The following is a 17,121-nucleotide window of genomic DNA, read 5'->3' as shown; positions in this document are numbered from 1 at the left end:
TAAAAATAGGGAGGGGTTTATTGTTAATATTTTAAGAAAATTAATAAATACATTAAATGATTGATGGGTCATGTTAAAAGCAAATTCAGAAGTTGATTTTAAACAGAAAATCCTTTTGAACACAAAGGAAACAATAACATCCAGGTGCACGTTGTTCGTTCTTTTAAATTTAGAAAAGATCTATAAATACTTTTGTGGTTGAATTCTGGGCAATAGGCAACAGCCCCGCGTTTTTTGTACTTAAAAAATCTTTTCAAAACTTTTTTCATATACATATCTATTGAATTTTGTTTTATTTTTTCGGCTAGAATAACTTTAGCGCAAAATTTTAGTCGATGTAGTATATTGCTAAAGTCATTTAGTAAGTTACTAAGTTAAAAATCCGTAATCGTTTAAAATTTTGCGCCGTTTTGTTTTGTTTGTTACCGAAATTACTCCGTTGACAAGGTTCTTTTTTCATAATAAACTGTTTGGATTCTGTCATTATGTATTACGTAGAGACTGGTTTGCATAAAATGGGAAAAAAGATTGAAGCAAGAAAGACAAGAAAGTTATAGAATGAACTTTCATTTTGAAGACAACAAAAATGATTCCTGTACCTACCTGTTTAAAATGTTATCTGTGAACATTTGCATTTATGTTTGTTCATATATTTTCATTCCCTTATTCTTTTGAAAATATAACCCATAATTACTTTCAAAGAGTTTTAAATAGGATGGATACATAAGTGTTGTACTGAAACACAATAATAAATTAACATACAACAGATCAAGGTAAAAACACAAAAAATACTCTGAAAGGTGTCATACTCTTAATGTTGTATAATAACAGAAGAACCTAATATCATGAAAGGTCTTGCAAATTTATTTTCGAGATAAAAAAAAACTCAATAAAACATATTTATAAATACTTACATATCTTATAATAATGTTATTTAGAAGCAACACCTAGTTCGTATTAGTTTGAATCCATTGCATGACGGCTTCAATTCAACAGGAAACCCCTTCAAGCTGCAACAGAAATACAACCAAATAAATTTTGTATTTTGAGCCAATCAATTTGGTAAATATAAGTTATTGGCCCTCATCATCATCGTAATTGTAGACTTGTGACGAATTCCGAAGAAATTCGAAAATATTTTTTTAATGTCAATTTGTATAAGATTTTCCAGAAAGATGGATTTCGTTAGTTTTATTTTATTTTTTCAAAGATAAGGTTGGATTCACAGAGAGAATTGGGCAACGGTTATTGTAAATACGTTGGTGATATCATTAAAGTTTGATATGGAAATGTAGTTCTTTTTTTAAAGAAGTTTTGTATTTTTTCATTTTGTTTTCATAAATACATGAAAACAACTAAAAACACACAAAAAAGCAATTGGTGTTGCTTTTAGCTTCATGAACTTTTGTGTTTTTTTTTTAGTACAATGTATTCCATCGATGAATTGGATTTACTTATACCTACGCGTGAAAATCAAAACGGAAACATTGTCTTCCTCCCAATACCCATTGAATTTAAATTAAAAAAAAATATATATATTCTGTGGACATTCATAAATTAAAATTTACTCAAATTAACGGATGCTGCACAATCAGCCCATAATTTCAGCAATCGTTTTTGCAATCATAATTCGATTATCAAGTGAATCGCGCTGCAATATGTTGCCGCATTACATTCCTTATATAAAAGTCTTTATATTCATCGACATGGTCAAAATATTATGAAAAAGATTTTTTATTCCAAACAAAAACTCTGATTAAAATTACGTTTTTTTTTAACTTTCAAACTGTGTAAGGATCTAACACACGTGAAGACCATGAACTAGAACTATTGCTAACAAAAGTTAATTGATACTTATTTTCACCATTTATAATCATGATCAAAGGTATTTTTTTATGTTCTAAATATTTTGTATTGGTATTATGCATTGATTTTTTGTAACTTTAACTAACCTGTGGGTTTGATCAAATTTTAATTTTACTATACCTACAGTCAATGTGGCTTTGAAGAATTTAATTTAATTTTCCGACATTCTTGTACCTCTTAATGAAAACCAGAATCATTTTTATTTAAAAAAAAAAAAAAAACAGACTTATATTATGGTTTTCTCATGGATGCCATAGTCAGAAAGAGACCAAATTCAAATAGGACCACACTGGAAGCAGGAGCTTTCAAATACAAAAAGAAAAGGTTTTTAAAAATGCTTTTAATGTTTTGAAATCAAACTACAACAGGTTACGTTTTTTTTGAGATATAAAAAAAAAATCATAGTTTTTTGTGAATTTTTTATTTCATTCACCAAAAATTGTGTAAAACATTAAAAACAAGCTTGTTGAAATTTTTGTTTTATATTTAAGTTTCTTTTTGAAATTAAACTGTATGATTTTGACATTTAAACAACAAATTTCTGTTATGTATTATAGATTTATATGTCATGCACAACTCCAGATTTTCGAAGATGTAATATTGATTCCAATAACTCACACTTGTGTTTATTATTCACGAAGCAAATTTTTAATTTATTACTTTATTCAAATAATAATAAAATGAAATACAGTTATGATTAGTTTAGCACAAAAAAAATGTCATTATCTAACGACGTTTGTTCAATCTTTCTATGTACTTCGTCTTAGTAAGTGCACCACTACCACTTGTAGGATCCATCATCCGATTCCAGTCTGTTTGCCCAACAACAAATCCGATTGCTCGCATTTTGTCTTGAGCGCGTTTTTCTTCAATGTCTGCCCAGCGTACCTAATTATTGGATATACAATTAATATTTTTTGTTTTCTAAATAAAAGCAGAAATCTTTTTCTTACCCTCTTCTTTCCATTTGAATCAGATGGCGGAGGCTCCTGCCAACCATCTATCTGAAGATACTCTTCAAGCGTAGCCGTTCCGCGCTTAGAAATCGGTTTACTGGTACCATCGAGACGAGCTATAAATGGTTATCCAATTTGATAAACTACTTCAGAAATTCGTTTTATAGTAAACTCACCTAAATTTTCGGTAGTCGGATCAGTGTCCCATTTGCTTTTCAGAAATCCTTCATCCTTGTATGTCAAAAATAAAAAAAATATAGTTAATTTAGTTAGATTTACCTATTAAGTTCAGTTAAGGAAGATTTCTATAAAAGATAAAATCAGACAGTAAGCACTAATGCACATAACTGTTTCAAATATCATAGTAAGTTTTATTGCAAATATTTAATCGATAGGTGATCCTTGCCTTAAGCCATACAACTTAAGGGATAATAACACTTTGTAAGCACGAAATCGAGTTTCATTTTCATCAGCATATAAAACTAAGTAGAAAAATTACTTTATTTTGGTGTTTGTTTAGTTTGATTAAGTACATAAATAAGTAACAGAATAGGCTAATGTGAATTTTTTAATGATGTGAAATTTTGTAAATGGCGGCGTAGTTCAGGATGATCGCAAAATCCAGTGCTCTCATCGGGCGACTTCTACAGTTTTTAACCGATTGGGCTGTGTGGAGCTTAACAATCCTATTCTCCAGTGAAGTACGTAGGATTTTTTTGAAATATTAATTTAACGATTTTAAGGTCTTTTTTTCACCGAATTTTGTTATTGGAATGAATGAATTTTTTCAAACTAATGCCATTTCTTTAAAAATCAATATTACGTACTTCACTGCGTTATAGTATTGTTAATCTTCAAACAAAATTTCAGCTCGATCGGTTAAAAACTGTAGGAGTTAGTTGGTCGCCCAATGGGAGCACAGGATTTTGAGATCATCCTGATCATCATCCGCCATTTAAAAAATTTCACATCATTAAAAAATTTCACATTAGCCTATTCTGTTACCTTAATATACTTAAACAAACTCCATAAAAAAATAATATTTCTCCTTTGTATTATACGGTGATGAAAATGGTGAAACGATTTCGTGTATACAAAGTGTTATTACCTCTCAAGTCTGACACCCATGCAACTAAACTAAACTAAGAATACATTATAAAAGGTACGAATACGAAATTTTCAGATAGTATTGGATAAACAATAAATTTTCATTTAAGTTTTTTTAGTGGAATTTGTAAAAAAAAAAGTGGGATTCTTGTATGATTTTCTTTTCTTTTTTTGTGTCAAGAAGAATGAAAATTTATTTCATTGTGTTATACATATATTTTAAGGAAAACTGGTAGAGATATTCTTTTGCACACCAATGTTGTACCCTTAATTTTTGTTTTGAGATCTTAATTCATTTTTTTTTATTCTCTATATCTCGAAAACAAATCAAAAACCGTTGTATCTTATGTTGCAGAGCGTTACAAGAATTCACTACCAAAACAAGTCGAGAACAAATCGCGACATATTCCTAAACTCGTCCTTTACCACTTGAAGAATACTGCCACAGGTTTACTTCTAGTTTTTTGGATTCGCAATTTTTCTAAGCAATACAAATTTAAATTTCTTTTACACCTAGCAACCCCGAATAATAGAACAAAAATTAATTCCCTTTCAGAATTGACCACACCGAAAGGCAAGCGGTAACGGTACTTGCAATTGTATGAATTGTTTTTGTTTTGTAGGAATTTGTTTTTCGCACAATTACCCGTACCCCTGCCGCATAGCTTTCTGTTCAAGCCTTAAATCTGCTTTTATTTTTTTATTTTGTTCTATTATTGTGGGCTGCTAAAAGAAAGATCTGTAAATAAAATTTGTATTGCTTGGTTAATTTGCTTATAGAAAAAACACCAGTATGCTTGAAATGGTTAATAGGTTTATAGAACATTATTCCGGTAGTGAACCGAATGGTAGTAAACAAAACCAAACTTTAAAAATATTAAAACATAATAAAACATTGTGCTGATCTTATATTTCTTCTGATTACTCACACAGAATAACTTATACATAATATGGTCGTTGTTTTTTTTTAATGGGGTTGGAAATAAATTTAAAAAAGTACATATCATGTTTCAAGTATCTAACGAGTGCCTCTCCGCTCAAGTTTCTTATCGGGATGAATCTAGGTTTTCGGCATTATTTATTAAATTTTGAATCTCTACAAAGTATCAACAAAATTGAAATTTTGGCAGTATCCATTATTTGGATTTTGTACAGTCATTAATAACATAATTATGGACGATGTTAACCAAATCAATAAATGACATTCTTAATCTCGAAAGTCAAACACAACAAAAATAAAAAAAAAATAGTTTTTTTTTTCTAAATGGTGATGTGATATAGGAATAGTTCAATCATCGTGTAGTCTGGGTTTTTGTTTTTATTGTTAAGGGTTACCTTCAGATATAACATACCAAAAAAAAGCCGAAACAAGAGCCGTGAGCTTGACGAGGGGGGAAGGGGCTGAAAGTTCTCGCAAAATAATATTCTTTACAAAAAATAAAGTCCATTAAATTATTCACCAAATCCGTCTAATCCATTTTTTTTTCTAAGCAGTACTACTTATAGAGATAGGGATAATTGAAATATCAAAAATATCTGAAAAAATAAGAAATTTCCCTTAGTACAAAACCGTTAGTTTTTGATGCAGACAAAATATTTAACAACGTTTTTATAGATACGAATTGTTGACAGAAATATCCTTTGTCTTATTCAAAAAGTTCGAACAAATCCCAATTGCCTCTTAGAAATTATTTTACTCTAAGCCCTGATTTTTCAATCGTCAGTTAGACTATCAGAAGAATAAAGGTCAATACAAAAAAAAACATTTATTCCTAAGAATAAGCTCTAACTGAGGTTTATCTGACTATTGAAAAATTGGCCCTAAGTTAACTAAAAAGCACCTTAAACAAGTCCGGTAAAATGACTAATTTAGACTTATAGTCCAAATCGTCATATTTGACATTTTCTGGACCAAGGGCCAATATGCAATGTATTAACATTAGACATTGGCTCTTTTTGCTTAACACCATAGAGCAGATTGCCCTTTTTTACCCAAAACCATCGATACAAAATAGAATATTTATGTCAAAGATTCCCAACCACAAAAATGTTTTTAAATATTTTGACCGTGTTAAAAAGTAACTGAACTCTAATTAGAGGAATTTCCTATTTTATAAATGTTTTTTTTTTTTATATTTCTACCCTATCTAAATAAGGTACTCTTCCTAGAACAAAAATTACAAGACTAGCTCAAAATTATCAATACCTGATTGCTTCAATCGTACCATTTGCTGTAAACAAAGTAACAGGTTAATTGTTATTAGGAATTTAAGCTTACATTATTGTCACTTGTTTCATCTTCTCCTTCGTCATCATCAAGTTCAATTATCTCTGAATCGGCCACGAAATGATCCTCCTGAAACAAAATTAATGAACAATATAATAGTTATCACAATAACAATGCATACAAAACTATTTATTCATACAAAAGGTTTATCTGTGAAAAGTATATTTTGGTAAATCGTTTGATTTGGGATTTTTTTTGCAAATTTGTAACTGAATTTCTTAAAATATCCATTGGAAAGAGAAGCATTGCTTCAAACAATATTTTAAAAACTGCTAATGCTGTAGAAACGCTGTTTTTATTTTCGATATTTTCATTAATAACTTAACAAATTAAAAAATAATGATTTATATAGTTTATGTATTTTTACTTTTAAAATTTTAACTCACCAGATCAGAAACATCTTCCATTTCGACAACATTTTCTAATAAATTAGACACATCAAGCTTAATATAATGCCCCGGACAATCCTGATAGTTATCAATTATTTCCTTGATATCTTCTTCTTTTCGATTGTGAATATTTTGTTCCAGACAAGTCTCTAAACTGCATTTCAAATCGATGACAAATGGCTGTTGAGCAATACAGTTAAAACAAACTCAAAAAAGGAGAACAACTCAATAAAGCTTTCAAGAACAAAATAAATAAATATGTCCAAAAATGACACTTAATATACATATGTCCAAGAGTATAAATTTCAATGCCTGAAGTTGGTGGTGTGTGGAGAGTTAAAAAAGTATAAACATTTACTTACCGAGAAATTACCATCTCTAGCTGCATTATAAAATTCATTAAATGTACGTAACGATTGATTACAACAATCAACAATGATAAAGTCAAAAAGATGGTCAGTAACAGTTTTTTTAAAAGATTTAATTAAATACTGCATATAAGTTGTTTCCATTTGTTTCTCATATTCATAAAGTATTTCCTTCTTGGGGATCTGAAAATCAATTTAATACATATGTTTAAAAAATAATAAAATGAATAAATAAATAATATTTTTTTATAAACCAAATAACTGTGTTCAACCTCACCTTTCGACCAGTTTTAGGACACTTTTCTTCATAATCATTCTCAACCATGAAATAATCGTCTACACTCAGCAAACGAGGGGTTTGACCACCCATTTCAATTTCTTTGTCTTTAATTAATTTTGCTACATGTGATTTTCCACTTCCTGGTGGTCCACGCATAATTATTACAATATTTTTTGGTCGCGTCAATCGTCCCGGTTTAAACAAAATCTCATCAATGGGAATAGTGTTGTTATTCTCATTCGAAGGAATGACCATTGATGGTGTTTTATTTGAATCCGGCACGGACGGGAATAGTGATACTGTTTTCTTTTTTATTTGAGTATTTATTGGCGGAATGCTGGTGTCCTCGATTATGCTGCTGTTGTGAGTAGAAAAAATAATAGATGCATATCAAGGTGTGCCATTTAATGTTCAATTATAAATTACCATTCATTATCAGATATCTCCTCGAAATTTTCTTCGATTTCATCACCTTCAAAATCATCTTGCTGTGGTTCATCTTGTATTGGCTCAGGTTCGAATTGATTAGAATTCCTCTTGCCCCTTTTAGTGGGCGGACCAGGTCTTTGACGGTTTTCTGGGTTTTGAAGAATCCATTTATTTTTAGGATATTCTGGCATATTTTCAGAATCAAGTTCCTGTACATTGTCGGGTTTATTCTGTTTTCATAACAAATGTATAAATACAATAAAAATGTTAACATTTTTCAAAGTGGGATGTTTTGTTATTTATTAAATTAAATTTTTGCCTAAACACAAAATAAAAGCAATAACATACCGAATTATATTGTTCTTCAGTTTTCTTTTCATTTTTCTGTTGGTTATTTTTCACGTTGCTTGGTTTATTTCCATTATCATTGCCTCTGGAACCCTGAGTTTGAACTCGTTGTTGTTGTACTGGATTACTTGTTGGTTCTTGATTCCATCGATTTGTTTTTTTCTTTGTTTGATTATCATTTTTTTCTTGAAACGGATTTTTGGGGTTAGCAGCGGAAGATGCATGACCATAATCAATCGTTTTTACTGGAACAAACTCACTACTATCACGATTGAATGATGTTGCTGGCAAAAGTGCAGATGGTTTGTGACCATAGTCGACAACTTTTGCTGGCGGCATTAAGACTTCTGGGCGTGAACGGTTTTGATAGTCAAATATTTGTGCTGGACGAAAATAATCATTATCACCAAAACCGCGATCACCAAAATTGTTGGAATTATTCCGGAATCCGGGGGTATTATTGAAATTTGATTCAGGTCTATATGCATACATTCATTAAAATTCAGTTATTCATATCAATTGTTTTGAGAAATCATGTACATAAAGTCTCTTATAACCATTTAATTTCAGTTTTAAATCGAGAGTCGAATCATTTTACAATATCGGCACTCTCATTAGTCTAGAACTGACTTTAAAAGATTACAACATTTCTGTACAACAGAATAAGATTAAGAAATTTGAAATTAAAAAATGAACATTTCTGATTGCAGAAAATTATTATTGAATAAAAGAAAGAACTATACAGCTTAAAAAATATACACAAAAATTACATAATTTAAATAAAAATATCATATCAACAGGTAATTCAAGGCGACTTAAGGTAAGATGGTTATTCAGTTTGGTTTCGCTTATGAAAGTTTTTTTCGATAACATGTCATAAATTTGATACTCAAAAAGTGTAAGAAAGTTGTTTTTTTTTTGTAATAAAGCCCATTGGTACGGTTAAGTTTTCAAAAATAGATACAATTATGGGTAATTTTGCGAATGGGAACATAATATGGGGTGGAATCGGCTAATGCGATAGTCGATAGTTGATAGTCAAAAACGGCGATTTTTCTCCATAAATTGTCGTTTATTGACTATCAGATGGACTATCGCATTAGCCGATTTTACCTCAGTTTATATGTTGACGAGATTTGGCTAATGCAGTGAATTTGGGTTTATAAATATCCAAAAGTATAAATTTTTATAAAAGTATCAATAACTTCGAGAACAGCATGTTGTATCATTCTGACTAAGAATAACTTTTAAACACTTAAAGTTAAAACTGCGCTTAAGATACAAGACTTTTGGGGGCCGTGCTTGCTTGAAAAAGATTTTTTCTTTCAAACATATAATTTGCATAAGAATTTATCAACATCTCTCCCTAGAGCAGTAAAAAGGATATATCTTTACAAGGTCCAACGAATATTATGTTAATTGTTGTTGTTATAATATCTTCAAAATAAATATGCAAATTTGTTTTAATTTCTTCAAGATTCTTTTGTAACTATTTGACACCTTAACCTTTTTCAAATGTTCATATTTATGTATTCCATAATACATATTATTAATATATATATTTTATGTCATCACTTTCGACAATTTTTTGGAATAAAGATTCGAAAGTGACCCAAATCCGTCATAGAGAAAAAAATAAGAGGGGCAAATAAGAAAAACATTTTTAGGGCATTTTTTTAAAAGTAAATTCGAAAATCTAGTTCATTTCGTCATTTTTATGATTTTTAACAAAAAGACTGAAAAACGTAATAGCTTTTACAAATACTGTCAAAAAGGTAAATGGTAAATATTTGCTTAGAGAGACATAATCAAAAAATTTTCATATAGAATGCTTAGAGAGAGATAATTAAAAATCATTAAAGTTAAGACTTCGGCGAAAGCGAATTTAGTAAATAAATTGGTTTGCTTATTCCCTGCCTACGCTTTTACCGAAACCATAACCTTTGGGTATACTGGTCCATACTCAAGTAAATAAATCAAGTTTTCAAGGGTTTAAAAATGCAGTCATTATAATGTAAATGTTATCTTTGGGTAAACAGTTTTATCAAAGTTTTATTTTATAATATAGAAAACACATAGTAAATAAATAAAAAAATATATAATTTCACTTGCTTATTGTATCAGAATTTTCAAGATATGTAACACAGCTCGAAGGATAACGGTAAATACAAGAGATAGAGAAGTTTGAGCAACTTAAGTGTTTTCATTTTCATAGATTAGTTCAGAATATGGGAGAGATTAAGCTTGTGTATACAGGCACGGAGGCTCGGCTCAAACGGAGTCTTTTAAAAATCGTAAGTTTAGGCTTTCTAGACTATATTTTTTTTTTTTTTTAAATTGGTGCATATAAAATATAAAGCAAATATATTCAAACATAGTTGTTTTTACCACAATAAAGTATAGTTTTTAGTAATTTACTAACCTATTATTGATGTTTCCGCCACCGAAAGAGTTATCGTCATCACCCCCACCAAAATTATTTCCTCCTTCATTGAAATTTCCTCTGCCGAAGTTGTCTTCATTATCGAAGTTGTTTCTTGCACCGAAATTTCGTCCGGAAAAATTACCTCTTCCACCTCCAAAATCTCTACCACAGTCGAAGTTGTCTCCCCTTTGTTGCTGAGGATTATTCATTTGACCACAGTCGAAGTTGTCTCCCCTTTGTTGCTGAGGATTATTCATTGGACCACAGTCGAAGTTGTCGCCCCTTTGTTGCTGAGGATTATTCATTTGACCCCCAAATGCGTTATTATTTGTATTCCTAAATTGGTCTTCTGAACTTTCAAAATTTTGTTCAATACTGCCTTTATCGTTGTTTCCACCTCCACGGCGGAATGGGTTTCGAGGATTTTTTTGGGGCATATCCCTGTTGGAATCGGAACTATAACCACTTCCTGATCCACGATTCGAATCCATTTGATTTTCATTTTTATTAAACGGATTGCGATTTTGGTTTGCATTGAATTTGTTGTTAGAGTTTTCATTTTGATTGAAATTCGTGTTAAATCTATTGTCAAAATTTTGATTTTGGTTTTGCCATGGCTGTGGTCGCTGCTGTTGCTGCGGATTATTCCATGGCTGGTTATTGGTATTCCGGTCTTGTTGCATTTGAATAAGTGGCTGCAATTGTTGTAGTTGTTGCAGTATTTGATTTTGTTGATTATTGCCACCTGTTTGATTTAAACCACCAGTCTTTTGAGCTTGAGCTAATGCTGCGCTTAACAATTGCATTACATTTGGATCTTGTAACGCTTTCGCTAGATCTGTTGCTTGGCCTGGTAAGTTAGGGAGCGACTGTTGACCACTTTGATCGTTAGAAGCTTGTGATAATGGTCGTAATGGACCAGGAGATGCTAATATATCACGATCTTTTGATATGCTCCTTGAATGAGAGCCTGTATTGGATGTTCTACTTCCAGCAGGTGACAAATTTCTCATCGGTGATTTACATTTATTTTCGATGTCTGGAGAAAGATCTGGTTTTTCAACAACTATATCAAAGAGAGATGGTATTTTTCGTTTCGGGGGTTCAAGAGTTTGAGGTTGAGGACTCAAGAACATTGAATGAGGCCTCGAATCTAGACTTTTCAATGCAGACTTAGATTGTGATTGAGGGTTTGTTAAAATCATTCCACTGTTTGTTGATGTGGCAGATAATTTCGGGGGTCTGGTCGGACCATCATTTTCTAAGTCAATTACGTTTTTAGTCATTTCTTTCGCATTTATGTTATCAACAACATCACCATCTTTGGTACCAACCAAATCCAAGCCCGGAATTCCTCCTTCGGATCCTGATTTAAAGATATCAGTAATTTCAGGCTTTTGAAATATACTTGCCTCACCTGCATCTAAACATTCTAGTTCATTATCTACACCCGGTTCTTGGGTTGAATCTTCTAATTTTGTTGAAGAAATAACGTCGCGATCTTCGGGATCACTTTGTTCCATATCAGAACCTTCACAATTTATTGCTTTGGGCGTTTCAATTACCTCTTGTGTTTCAATCTCTTCTCCATCAGCCTTCGCAGAGTCTTTGCTAGGATCTTTTTGTTGAAAATGTGATGTTGATTCAGCATGGATAGATTGTTGTTGAGGCAGTTTAGGTGGTACTATTTGTTGATCTTGTTGGATGAGATTGGGCTGATTGGAATGTTGTTGATGAGCTGGTAACTCTGGAGTTTCCACTTGTGAGTTGGATGTTTGCTGCTGCATTTCCATCATTTTTCTGCGCCGCATCTGTTCACGACGTTCCAACAATCGAACTCTTGTTTTCTCAAATTCTCTTTCATATTTCATATACATTGTGCGATCGGGATGGTTGGCGTTCTCCTTTTTCCAATTTTCAAACTGTTCTTCCCACATTCGAAATTGTTCATCAAATGCTTTTTCGTCTACAGACTTACCACTTGTTCCTTTGTTTGTGTTTTCGTTCGGTGTACTTTGATTCTGTGCATGTTGCTGCTGACGGACATTTTCGGGAGTTCCAAAATTACCACCCTGATTGTTATTTCCCCAACCTTGTTGATTAGAATTATTTAAACCTTCTTGGTTCATGTGCTGCATATTTGGCTGATGTCTCATATTTTCGGGTGTTCCAAAATTACCACCCTGGTTATTATTTCCCCAACCTTGTTGATTCATACCCTGACCCATGCTGGTATTATTAGAATTATCAAAGCTATTGTCAAAGCGGTTTGAATTATTTCTACGATTGTTTCTTTCTGCTGAGTTGTCCATTTCCTGCCATGATTGTTGTTGATAGTTGCCTCTGCCATCAGAATCATTTCGACCACGATTACGACCTCGGAAATTATTATTATTATTATTGTTATTATTCTGCCTATTTCCTTGCCAATTGTTTCGACCCTGATCGTCTCTTTGTATACCACGCGATTGGTTATTCTGATTTTGGCGTCCTTGTTGGTTATTGTTATTGAATTGTTGATTAAATTGATTTTGCTGCTGCCTGTCTTGCTGATTGAATTGATTGAACTGATTTTGTTGCTGCCTATCTTGTTGGTTGAACTGATTTTTCTGCTGCCTATCTTGTTGATTCAACTGATTTTGTTGTCTAAACTGTTGGTTTTGCTGTTGTCTATTATTTTGGTTGTTATTTTGTCTATTTTGTTGATTAGATTGTTGCTCTTCATTTGGTTCATTCCAACGACTGCCTGCATTTGGGCCCATTAACGGTGGCGGTTGACTCCATCTGGATTCCTCGTTTTGCATTGGTTGAGATGATAATGGGCTCTGCGCTGGTATTGGAGCATCATTTTTAGTCTCTTGAGATCCTTCTTGTTGAGGAGGTGGTGGAGGAGGAGGTGGCTGTTCATAGATTTGCGCAGGAGCATTAATTCCCCTTTTATTAGTTTTATCATCTGGAGGTGGTGGAGGGGGTGCACTAACTGGAACTGGTGGGGCTTGATAAGGATTTGCAATCACTGGAGGAGGATAATTGTATGCACTAGCCACTGCCGATGTGTTGTATGGAACTGCTGCTACTGCTGCTTGAGGTGTACTCTGAATAGCAGCCATTTCACGTTTGTACTAAAATTATAGGAAAATCAATTAATATTTTTTTTTTCTAAATAATGTTAACATTATTTAAGAATAGTTAGAAATCTTGAGTAATCTTTAGAAACCCAAGCACAAATTATTAATTGTATGAAAAAGATTTTAAATTCCTTGGAGATGATTCCAAATTATGTATAGTGTAGTACGAGTATCAGTCCATTTATAGTTTTGTAAATAAAGAGTATGTTGAAACTAAAATAGTTTTCCTTTCCAAAATAGCAAAATTGTTGGTTCATGAGAGTGTACATGTTGACTTCTTATCACAAAATTCACTAGATACCTCAGAAGTTGAGTGTATGTTTTGTTTACATCTGTACAGGCGAGAACAAACATAAAAACCACCTACTATACAAAGGGCTTCAACTTTTCAACGAATGAAGTGAAAAATTTAACAAACTTAAATTTATTTAAATATAAAACTAACTTCTTCATAAAAAACAATCGTTTGTTATCTTTTTTTTTAAGATAAATAAGAGTTTTTTAAACTAATAAAAACTATGAAAAAAAATCTGTCAAAACCTAGACTTCCTATGTAGTTTAGAAAAGTAAAATCTATTTTAGTGCATGTTTTTGGAATCGTAATAAATAAAAAAAAAAACTTATCGAAACGATAAGATTTACCAGATTAAAGCTGTAGAAAACAAAACAATCTTAAAATTGTATGTTAATTACACAAGTTAATATTTTTTTTTAGAAAAAATTCGGTCTTCAATTCACCGGCACACAAAAAAAAAGTGTCATGTAGGGTAGAGTTGCCTATTTTCGGCCGTCTCCAGTTTCCGGCCACCTTTCCGAAAATCGTTATAACTAGGGATTTCATAGGGTTTATTCCAAAATTTTGCTCTTATACTGTTCTCTTATTTGTTAGAACAGCATACGAGTGAAAATTTGGAATAAACCCTTTAGAAATCACTTGTTATAACGATTTTTCGAAAGGTGGCCGGAAACTGGAGACGGCCGAAAATAGGCAACTCTACCCTACCAGGAACCAGACCTATCTTTCCATATGTTTTTGGGCACGCTGAATCCGAATTTTAAGTCCGTTTGACCCGGTCACCCTCCAGTTTAGAGCTGTGACTGCATTTTGTTTTAATTTGTATGACTTTTTTGGAGTTTTTTGCATTTTTCCAAAAAACATCCAAAATCCGATTTTCAAGTCCGTTTTGCCCGATCACCCTCCAGTTTTGAGAAAAATGTAAAAAAGACCCCAAAAAAGATAAAAAAAACTTCCTTTTTTTAGTTTTTTGCACTTTACTCAAAACTGGAGGGTGACAGAACCAAACGGACTTAAAATTCGGATTCAGCATGCCCAAAAACATATAGAAAGATAGGTCTGGTTCCTGGTACATGACACTTTTTTTTTGTGTGTCGGTGTTATTTTTCAGTTCATCCAAAATCCGAATTTCAAGTCCGTTTTGCCCGATCACCCTCCAGTTTTGAGAAAAATGTAAAAAAGACCCCAAAAAAGATAAAAAAAACTTCCTTTTTTTAGTTTTTTGCACTTTACTCAAAACTGGAGGGTGACAGAGCCAAACGGACTTAAAATTCGGATTCAGCATGCCCAAAAACATATAGAAAGATAGGTCTGGTTCCTGGTACATGACACTTTTTTTTTTGTGTGTCGGTCTTATTTTTCAGTAATACATATTACAAAAATTAGAAATTGTAAACGACCAGTGAAACACTTTTGATTTAAAAATACATAGTTCATTAACAATTGAATAGTTTGGATACACAGAATGAATGATTTATACTTACAAATAATTCTCAGGTTCATAGAAACATTTTCTTCTTCTAATTTAATGGTTTTCATTTAAAATTTTAATACAATTAATAAAACGAATACGTTATAACACAAATCAATCGATAGATATTCTCGTAATTTTCAGTTTCTAATTTTTTAAAATTATAAAATTATTTCAGTTGTATAGGTTTAACTCATAAAATATGAAAAATTGATTTTTTATTTCTTCTTAAAAAGTTTTATTGGTTTGGTAAACGTGAAGTGAACGAATAAAAAATTTGGGGTACAGAAGTAAAGTTGTTTACATAACTACATAGTACATATCGCTGGCTGAGAACTATGTTAAATTTATATAAGAAAACATCAGTTCATTAAACAAATATTATCAATATAGTTGTTCCTATGCTCCAATTTTTTTCCGATAAAATATTGTGTTTGAAAAGGTAGTAACTTTTATTTTGGAAAGTTTTTTACCTACACGATGTAAAAAGAATTTGTAAATTAGAATTACACCTTATATGTAAAAAAAAGTGTATTTTTAGGCGGGAGTGAAAACAACCGAAAAACATGAGTTATTAATGCCTCTCTTCAATGGTTGAAAACTTGAGCTGTATACCTATAGTTCGTTCCACGACAAATATTCGTTCCTGTATTTTGAAGGTACCAAAACAATTTAACCTACTGTTATTAATTTTCTGAGTAGATAAGTTTTAACTATAGCCTCCGTTCCATTAGAGGTGGTAGTGTACTCATGAGTAGATGATTTAGTACGTTTACTACTAGAACTACTCATGCTCTTCTTCCCGAGTACATACCTACGATTTGTATTGAATTCGTTGAAAGTGTGTTCCATTGAAAATGTACTAGTAGTACTTTGGTACCTCCAAAAGGAACAGGGCTTATAAATACCAAAAAACAAAAATGTTTGTATTTTAGCCTTCAATAAAATTTCTTTCAAATATTGTATTGAAATCTGTACTTGCTTAAGTGCAAAATATCGTACCTACTCAATAAATTCTTCTTAAATTAGTCCAATATAATTTTGATGAAATATAAAAGTGTATAAACATACACAAGTACCTAGTTAAGAATATAAAAACATCTTCATTATTAATCGGTTAACTTTGGTTGCAGTTCCTTAACCCGGGTGTTATTTTAGTTTTCTACTTTCCTTGAAGCACCAAATAAAGTTCATACTTACTTGCTCACCATACTGGGCATGCCACTGTGCGTATTGTTGTTCATAAGCCTGCCACTGCTGCCAGTGTTGTTGAACAGCATATTGCTGCTCTGGAGTCATTGCGGCGTATTGTGCCGCTGTGTAGCTAGGAGCTCCAGTTTGGTAAGAAGCTGGTTGCGCTACCGGAACGACACTTGGTGTTGCTGGTGCTGGAGTCACCTGTGCTGTTGGAGGTGGTGCGGATGTTATTGGAGGTACTGATGGCTGTACAGGACCAATTATGGGTGGTTGGGGATTACTCGTAGCTGGAGGCATTGGCGGTGGCCCCGTTGGCCATTGATTCCACATTTTTAATCACTCTTTTACTTTTTTATTTGATTTGATGTAGTTTATTTGTTATTGAACACAAATGAATAGAGTATACAAATTATTTTGTATATTAAATTTTTATTTTGTATTGTATTTGAACAATTTCTTTTCCAACTTATTATTTTTTCGCAAAGAATTTTCAGAGCGAGTGAAAAAAGTAACCATTTTGGAAATTGAAAAGTTTTTATATATATGCATGGAGTGTTTAGCATCTGTCTCGCTCT

General features: G+C 31.9%; 1 protein-coding gene across 2 annotated transcripts; it reads right to left on the bottom strand.

Moving 5' to 3' along the window:
- Nucleotides 1-2,268: 2,268 nt before the first annotated feature.
- Nucleotides 2,269-17,085, bottom strand: LOC129918060 (uncharacterized protein DDB_G0283357). Of its 2 annotated transcripts, none has more exons than XM_055998394.1 (11): nt 16,550-17,085; nt 10,453-13,577; nt 8,031-8,508; nt 7,680-7,912; nt 7,251-7,608; nt 6,968-7,156; nt 6,603-6,785; nt 6,208-6,285; nt 2,999-3,053; nt 2,820-2,938; nt 2,269-2,754 (listed from the first exon to the last, which is right to left on the bottom strand). In XM_055998394.1, exons 1-11 carry the CDS (start codon nt 16,874-16,876, stop codon nt 2,593-2,595), a joined length of 5,307 nt encoding a protein of 1,768 aa, XP_055854369.1. In that variant the 5' UTR covers nt 16,877-17,085; the 3' UTR covers nt 2,269-2,592. The 2 variants fall into 2 exon arrangements, with proteins under 2 accessions (XP_055854369.1, XP_055854368.1); XM_055998393.1 differs by having other exon boundaries at nt 7,251-7,611; nt 16,550-17,084.
- Nucleotides 17,086-17,121: the final 36 nt, after the last annotated feature.

This window comes from Episyrphus balteatus, chromosome 4 (genome assembly GCF_945859705.1).
Source record: "Episyrphus balteatus chromosome 4, idEpiBalt1.1, whole genome shotgun sequence".
NCBI lineage: Eukaryota > Metazoa > Arthropoda > Insecta > Diptera > Syrphidae > Episyrphus > Episyrphus balteatus.
The sequence above is the reverse complement of the archived record's forward strand: the minus strand, read 5'-3'. Positions and strand labels throughout refer to the sequence as shown.